General features: G+C 35.3%; 1 protein-coding gene across 1 annotated transcript; it reads right to left on the reverse strand.

Moving 5' to 3' along the window:
- Positions 1 to 3,091: 3,091 nt before the first annotated feature.
- On the reverse strand, positions 3,092 to 3,778 carry LOC128870106 (tigger transposable element-derived protein 1-like). The gene has a single exon (XM_054112710.1). It carries the CDS (start codon positions 3,776 to 3,778, stop codon positions 3,092 to 3,094), a length of 687 nt encoding a protein of 228 aa, XP_053968685.1.
- Positions 3,779 to 8,157: the final 4,379 nt, after the last annotated feature.

Genomic DNA, 8,157 nt, shown 5'->3' on the forward strand with positions numbered 1-8,157 from the left:
ATTTCTGTAGTCATCATTCCTCTAGTCATTGGTATCCATATTATATATATAAATTTGGCACGTACACCCTTTTTGGGTGTTTGGCTGAGCTCCTCCTCCTATTTGTGGTGTGCGTCTTGATGTTGTTCCACAAATGGAGGGACCTACAGTTTCAAACCGACTCCGAACGGCAGATATTTTTATGAGGAGCTTTTTCATGGTAGAAATACACTCGGAGGTTTGCCGTTGCCTGCCGAGGGGCGACCGCTATTAGAAAAATGTTTTTCTTAACTTGGTGTTTCACTGAGATTCGAACCGACGTTCTTTCTGTGAATTCCGAATGGTAGTCAACGCACCAACCCATTCGGCTAGGGCAGCCGCCCGTATCCATATTAGTATCGCCATTAACGTTGTCCATACCTGCAAGTTTCAAAGGTCGTTTAATATTACACGGATGTGTTTTGTCTAATTTTGCTTTCTTATATTTCGGCTGTTCCTTGGGTCTGACTGCCTTATAATCCTTTATAAATCCTTCTACTCTTTCTTCCCTATAGTGTTCCCATGACTTATTTAGTTTATCTATTATTTTTCTTTTATTGTCTTCCAAAACTTTCTTCATTTTTTCCTAATTTATTTTTCCTTGTTGAACTTCGTTGGGTGTGCGTTTATTAGCTGAATGATATCGCTCATTATAGTTCCTGACTGTTCTCTGTATTAATTGTTTTATTGGTATTTCCTTGTTCATTTTATACATTAATCTAAATTTCTCCGCAATTGTATTGTGTAATCGCTTTATATCTGCAATACATGTGTTACTGGTAGGCTAAGTCAAGTGCAATTCAATATTCTCATGGTCTAGAAATTCTTTTATCCTCAAAGCCCTAAATTCATTATATGGTATTATTTTCTCTGGCTTTCCTATTTTGGCAAAATGATTTTCAAGTTGTTCCATTATAGTTAAATAATTTCTATCATTAAGTGGGTAAACGCCCCAAATTTAGAAAATTTGTCAATTACTGTCAAGAAACTGAATCTTTTCATTACATATGTATCTATGTGTATTACTTCATTATTTGTGGTTGGTGTTTATGTATATGAAAGCTTTAATTTAAATGGATTTCATATTTGATCTCTTGACATATTTCGCATTGGTTGATGACCAGCTGAATTAATTCTAACAACTTCGGATAGTATATTCTATGTTTAATTTGATTATATGTTTCTGTGATGCCTGAGTGTACACTTTCTCTGACATGATACGAAGAGATTTATTTAACTGCTTCTATGATACTTCCGTCTCAATATCCGGAGCTCTTATTGCACACTTTGTAAATTTGCTCTGCCTGTCATTAGAAAACATCTCTATTAACTTTTCCTGGACTATATTATAACCATGTTCCGATAATTCAGAAAGATTTATACCTTTCCTTTTACAATATATATGGTTATTCAATAGGTGCGCTTCAACTTTTTTCCGATAGGGAGGGCAAACGACGCAATATTTTTTATTTTTCGCTTGTCATTTGTAAACTTCATTAGTATACATTTCATCATGGAACGCTACACACTTGAGCAACGATTGCAAATCCGGCCAATTTTTTATGAAAATAATCGTTCTGTTGCTGCTACTTTAAGAGCATTACGGCCATTTTACGGTCCATTTAACAAGCCGTCCCGTTTTGGGGTTATGTGAAGTCATTGGTCTACAGTAACAAGCCGGCGACGATTTGTGAGCTCAGAGCCAATATTGAACGCGAAATTGCTGGAATTTCGGCCGATTTATGCAAAAGAGTGGTCGAAAATTGGGTTCAACAATTGGACTTCGTAAAACGTGCACGCAGTGGTCATACAAAAGAAATCGAATTTCATACTTAAATGTATATGTTCAAACTCGATAATACTTTTTCCCCCGGGCCCGGAGTTTTCAGAGGGGCCCGGACTCGAGGGTAATTCCAAGAAATTTCCTGCTTAAAAAATATAGTAAATAATACTTCTACCAGAGTTCCGTCACAGACTTTTTTTGGTGTCACCATATCGAATGTTATAATCACAATTACGAAGAATAAATATAATATGGTGATACAAAAGTGTATATTATTGAGCCCGTATTAAAATGGAGCATTTTACGTATGCTACTGATTTATAAGGTAATTAATAATTATAGTGATGATTAGATTAAATTTAGATAGTTGTGTTTTAAATGAAGACCAATTTTGAAACGTAGTTATTCTTTAAAGCAATTTGTCCTTACGTTGATAAGGAATTAAATGTAGAGATAGCAATAATACTTTTTATAGACTAGAAATTTTTGATTTTTCACTGGGTATGTTATTATATAAATAATTTTTTAAATTCGTTTCCCCAGTCAATTTCACACTTTTATTTTATTTTTTCATGTTTCGGCAACTAATGCGTGGCCCCTTTCAAGAAAAGTTTGCTGTGTGAAATAACGTTACATTCTGGTAATCCTGTCCATTATTTTGAGTTTAAAACATATACGTTCTGAACAAGTGAACACTTTTCGCATTTTAGATACTTCATAAAACAAGTTATTTTGAATATTTATGACAATCCAGTGTACTAATCTGCTGAAGAGTTTTCTAAAATTCATTTTAACCAATATTTCATAATTAATTCTATCAAAAATTTTATCAATGAGTTTTTCAATGTTTAAATATTATATCACAATAACATAATACGCATTTTGATAAATAAAAAAAATTTGAAGGGGCCCGCATCTCAAGTTTCCCCCGGGGACCGAATACTCTCTCCACGACCCTGATTAAATCGATATGCACTCTAATCTTAAAAATAATATGAATTAAATGTACGGCAAGTTCAGTAACTAAAGATAATTATGTTAGTTAACGAAAAGAATAGGTTTTTAAATTTTTAAGGTAAAAAAATAAGTGATAATCATAAATACAGGAACATAAATTGAATTGCTGTCATCATCAGTTACTCGCATTCGCTTGCTTCGAACGCGTATACAATAACTATCATCGCTGGAATAATTTTGAATTGGGCATTCTCTTGCTCGTTCAGCATCTACATTTTTAACAATGAACTCTGTTAAGAGCCGTTGAGGACAATTCTTGCTACCTCTTTGAATTTATAATTTTTTGTAACGAGCCATACAAGAATTCAGCTCACGTTGGAATTTTGCAGCTCCTTCTACATTGGGATCATTTGTGATGAAATGGTGTCCTAATTTATTTGCAATTTGAAGTCCTTTTTGAATTAAATTTGAAGTTAATATTACAGGGTCTTCACTATCCCTGCGTTCTATAGAATCAGCATTCTGTGAGGCAAAATGTAATATTTCCTCTTCGCTAAGAACTTTATCAATCATCAGTTCAACAATGTCATCGAATAGCAATCCATATGATAATGCTAAAGCAGCATGTTTAACGCAATCTTTAATAGAAAACTTTTTCCAAGCATCAATTACTGTAGGAAGATTATCCTTATCCAAAGCGTCCAAAATGTACTGGAACGTTCTTTTGATGTAGTAAGTTATAAATGTTGCGATAATTCCTTGGTCCAGTGGTTGGATTAGGGATGTGGTATTCGGTAGCAGGAACATAACTTGAACATTTTCGTGTTCCAACTGACGATGCCCGGGTGCATTGCTTACCAACAGAAGAACTTTAAATTCTAAGCCTTTTTCATTCATATATTTTCTAGTTTCTGGTACAAAATATTTAACGAACCATTCTGTGAAAACTGTAGTTTTCACGCATGCCTTTTTATTGGCCATCCAATCAACCGGCAATGTACTAAAATCGACACCTTTCATTGCTCGAGGCTTAAGTGCACGATTGATAAGCAGGGGCTTTAACATCCGATCTCAAGAAGCGTGCGATCTGCGAAATAAAAATGTGACTCGATCTTTTTTAACTTTAAAACCACCAGCCTTTTTTTGCGATTTGGCCACATATGTTCTTCTCTGAATTTTTTTCCAAAAAAGACCAGTTTCGTCGGCACTAAAAACCTGATCTGGACTGTATGCACCATCGGCTATTATTTTTTTAAGTTTAAGTGGAAATTCTTTGGCGGCTTTCTGATCTCCAGAAGCAATCTCGCCCTTGATTTTTGAGTTATGAAGCGCATGCCTTTGGAGAAATCCTGTCAACCATCCTTTGCCTGCAGAAAATACGTAGCTTTTCTCATGAGTTGATTGTATGGATGTAGACGGTTGTTCGTCTTTTATCATTTTATAAAACCTTAATGCTTGCTGTTTGATATTGTTTCCGTCTACGGGAATTTGTTTCTGTGCATTGTCCTCAAGCCATATTATGAGTGATTTTTCCATCTTTTAGGGATACATAAAATTTTTAACAAAATTAAAAAATATAAATAACTGAATAAATGTAAAATATTTTTTGCCTTACATTTAATCTTAACCCATTAATGTAACGTTGGAAAAACTAATTTGCCAATAAAAAATTCCTTTACCAAACACGTCTGATTGCATTAATAATTCACAAAATGTTAACACGTTTAAATTGCTCTGACCAGTAAATTTGCTTGTATGCACAAAAAGGGAATTCCCCTAAATTTGTGATATGAACATATTTCGCAAAAATTAAATTTGACAAAAAAAATTTAAGCACAAAAAATTTTAAATCGTATTAAATGGAATAAAAATGTGTAAAAAAAATTAAAAGTATTTTATTTTCAAATCGTGTTATATCAACTCCGTGTAAAAAAAGACCGTGCAAAAACAGAATTAGGTGTATATGTATTTTTCCACGGGGAACGTTTGTAGAGTATGCTCATTGATGCCACTCGCCACCAGGTGGCGCTGCAGAGTAGCAATTTCTGCCCCGTTCAACCGATTGTCATAAAAATTAGTATGACCATATATTTTTACACAGAGGAAACGAATATGAAATGTTCATAGATCCAACTAAATTCTTGAATTCGCTTGATGCGCCAGGCATGCCGCCGCATGTTCTTACATTGGAAATTGGCGTACCCATCATTCTTTTTCGAAACATAAATCCACCACGACTTTGCAACGGAACCAGACTGTCAGTCAAGAAAATGATAAACAGTGTTATCGAGGCAACAACTTTGACTGGAAAATTCAAAGTTGAAAACGTACTGTTGCCACGTATTCCCATGATCCCGACATATATACCATTCGAATTCACACGTTTATAGTTCCCGGTGCGATTCGCTTTCGCAATGACTATTAACAAAGCACAAGGACAATCCATGCTTCTCACATGGGCAGCTCTATGTGGCTTGCTCACGTGTCGGAAAACCTTCTGATTTACTCGTCTACGCACCAGATGGAAAAACAAGAAATATTGTGTATCCCACAGCACTTCAATAAACATCGAATTGAAACTAAACTTTGTAATGTCACAATTTTTCCGAAATAAACAAAATCAATAAAATGGGTTAGAATGACTTATTATAGTGTGCGCCGGGTACAGCTAGTATTATATAAAAATGAGCATGTAGATTCTCGTCGGCTGAATGGATTGTTGCTATTGATACGTCTTCATCTTCTACATTGTTTATTGTATTTAAATCTTCAGTTTCGTCTTTTTTCTGGTGAATGTGTACTTCATTTTCTATTCTGCTGAGAAAATCAAGTTTCCTTTTATGTAATCTATATCGTAGTCATACTCACCTAATTTTAGTAGCCATATTAGCTTTGGTGACATATCTTTTGCTTTATATTTTGTGTGCAAAAATTTAATAGGTTTGGTGGTCAGTAAAAGCTTTAAATCTTCTATCATAGAGGTATGGTGTTAAGTAGTTCACACTTCATGGTATGGCATAAAACTCTTTATCTTTTGTAGCATAATTTCGCTCGTGATTATTCAATGTTCTTATTACAAAACATACCGGGTGTCTTTCCTGCGATAGGACCGCTCCTATTGCGTAATTCGACGCATCTGTAGTAAGTGTAAATGTTTTCTCGAAATTTGGATATCTTAGAATTGGATGGGAGCTATTGTAATTAATGCTTTTAGTTTTTCAAACGCCTCTATACTCGTATACATATGTTAGATGTTTCGTATTTATCTTTACATCTTTCTTTAGGTATTTTGTTAACGGCTGTGCTACCTTAACGTAGTATTTTACAAATTTTCTATAGTAACCTGTTCAACCTAAGAATTTTATTTGTTTCTCCAGTTTAGGGATTTCTAATGATTGAATAACTTTTATCTTGCCAGGGTTCGGCTTGAGTCCTTCTTTTGTCAAAATGTGTCCCAAAACTTCTGTCTCTTTTTCATGAAGCTGCGTTTGTCAATCTAGATTTTTAAGTTTGAAAGTTTTGAATTTTTGAAGATGTCAGTTATAGCCTTTACATGTTCTTTAAGTGAAGTGCTAAATATTAGTACAGGGTGGGCCATATAGCGTTTGCTTTTTGAACTACCTATTTTTTTGAGAATGGTAACACAAATGACATGTCAAATGTGTTCATAATTTAATTAACGGTTTGACATTTACGAAATGCGACGCTATACGCTTGAACAAAATTGGGAAATATGGAAAACCTATTTCCAAAGTGGTGAGTCTTCTTCTTCTTTTCTGATTTTCACACCGGTGGCTACGTCAATATGCAAAATTGTCGGATTTGGGGCTCAGAAAATCCACACGATACTGTAGAGAAGCAAATGCATCCACAACGAGTCACTGTTTGGCGCGGTTTTTGGTCTGGCGGCAGCATCGGGCCATTTTTTTTCGAAAATGAGCGAAGAGCCGCGGTTACAGTAAATGGCGAGCGTTACCGTGACATGCTCAACGAGTTGTTTCCAAAAATTGGAGAGGGTGACATGGAAGACATTTGGTTCCAACAGGACGGTGCAACTTGTCACACTGCCAAAGTTACACTCGAACTTTTGGCTACCGTTTTTGAAAACCAACTAATCAGCCGAAATTCCGATTTCAATTGGCCGCCTCGAAGCTGTGATTCAAGCCCGTTGGACTATTTTTTGTGGGGAGCCGTTAAGGACAAATGCTATGCGAACCATTCAGAGACGATCGGTGCTTTAAAACACGAAGTCGAAGTTGCCATTCATGAAATTGGAGCCGAAACAATCGAAAATGTGCTTAAAAATTGGGTTGATCGAATGGCCTACTGTAAAGCCAATCGTGGCAGTCATTTGAACGATATTATTTTTCATTCATAAAAGACAATGTTCTATCTTCAAAATAAAAGAAAAAGTTTGAAAATGTATTGAATAGTGTTTTTTTATAGCCAATTCAAAAAGCAAATTTTACATGGCCCACCCTATATTTCATTTAAGTATACTTAGCATGTTTTGTTCTAATGATTTCGTATAGTCCGTGTGGTGCTACGAAATCGGTATTTTCTCTATCCTGTTCCCTTATCGGTATCTGATGGTATCCCTTAGCTAAGTCTATTGTCGTAAAATATTGTGATCTTCCTAATTTGTCCAAAACTGAATCTATGTTAGCTAACGGTAATTTATCGTCGATTATTACTTCATTTAGTTTTCTATAGTCGAGTACAATTCTGTATTTTCTTTGCCCAGAATTATCTACATTCTCAGTCATCGACTAGCACTCTTGGCGTTCGGTTGTGTTTCCTCTTCTCGCAGTCTAGTGATTACAATCTGAGTTTATCGCAGTGTTTTTAATTCACTCTATTCTCTAATTATTCATCTCTTTTCGTGCACCGGTTTGTTTATTTGTTTACGACCTTATATTGCTTCTCACCTTGCGGACTTCGGTAAGAAATAATGCCTCCCCCTCTCGGGGATAACCGGATTGCCTTGCTTTCGGCAAGCCCTCAACGCAAAAGAAAGAAAGCACAAACAATTACTAAGGAGTTGTTCCCAGCACTGTCGGCAGTGATAAAAGAAAACCCCAAATACTTAATTGCCAGTGCACTTGATACATCCAAACCCCTTAGCAAATATTCTTGCTTTGCTGTTCACAAGGCACTTAAAAATGTAAGTACCGACATTTTAAACATTTCAGAGCTAAGAGACGGAAATTTACTTCTGTTTGTAAAAAATATGAATATAGCAAACAAATTTCTGCAAACTAAAGCCCTTCTTGGCATCTGCCCAGTTAAGTTTGAACTTCATAACAACCTTAACTCTACTAAAGGCACTATATTTGCACCGTGTTTAAATAACGTCTCTGAAAGTGAAATAGTTGACAATTTAAAGGATCAAGGAGTTA

Source organism: Anastrepha ludens, chromosome X, assembly GCF_028408465.1.
Source record: "Anastrepha ludens isolate Willacy chromosome X, idAnaLude1.1, whole genome shotgun sequence".
Lineage (NCBI taxonomy): Eukaryota > Metazoa > Arthropoda > Insecta > Diptera > Tephritidae > Anastrepha > Anastrepha ludens.

Bases quoted from the DNA above. Each gene is read 5' to 3' on its own strand.
- LOC128870106 (XM_054112710.1), bottom strand. From the start codon at position 3,778: ATGAAAGGTGTCGATTTTAGTACATTGCCGGTTGATTGGATGGCCAAT.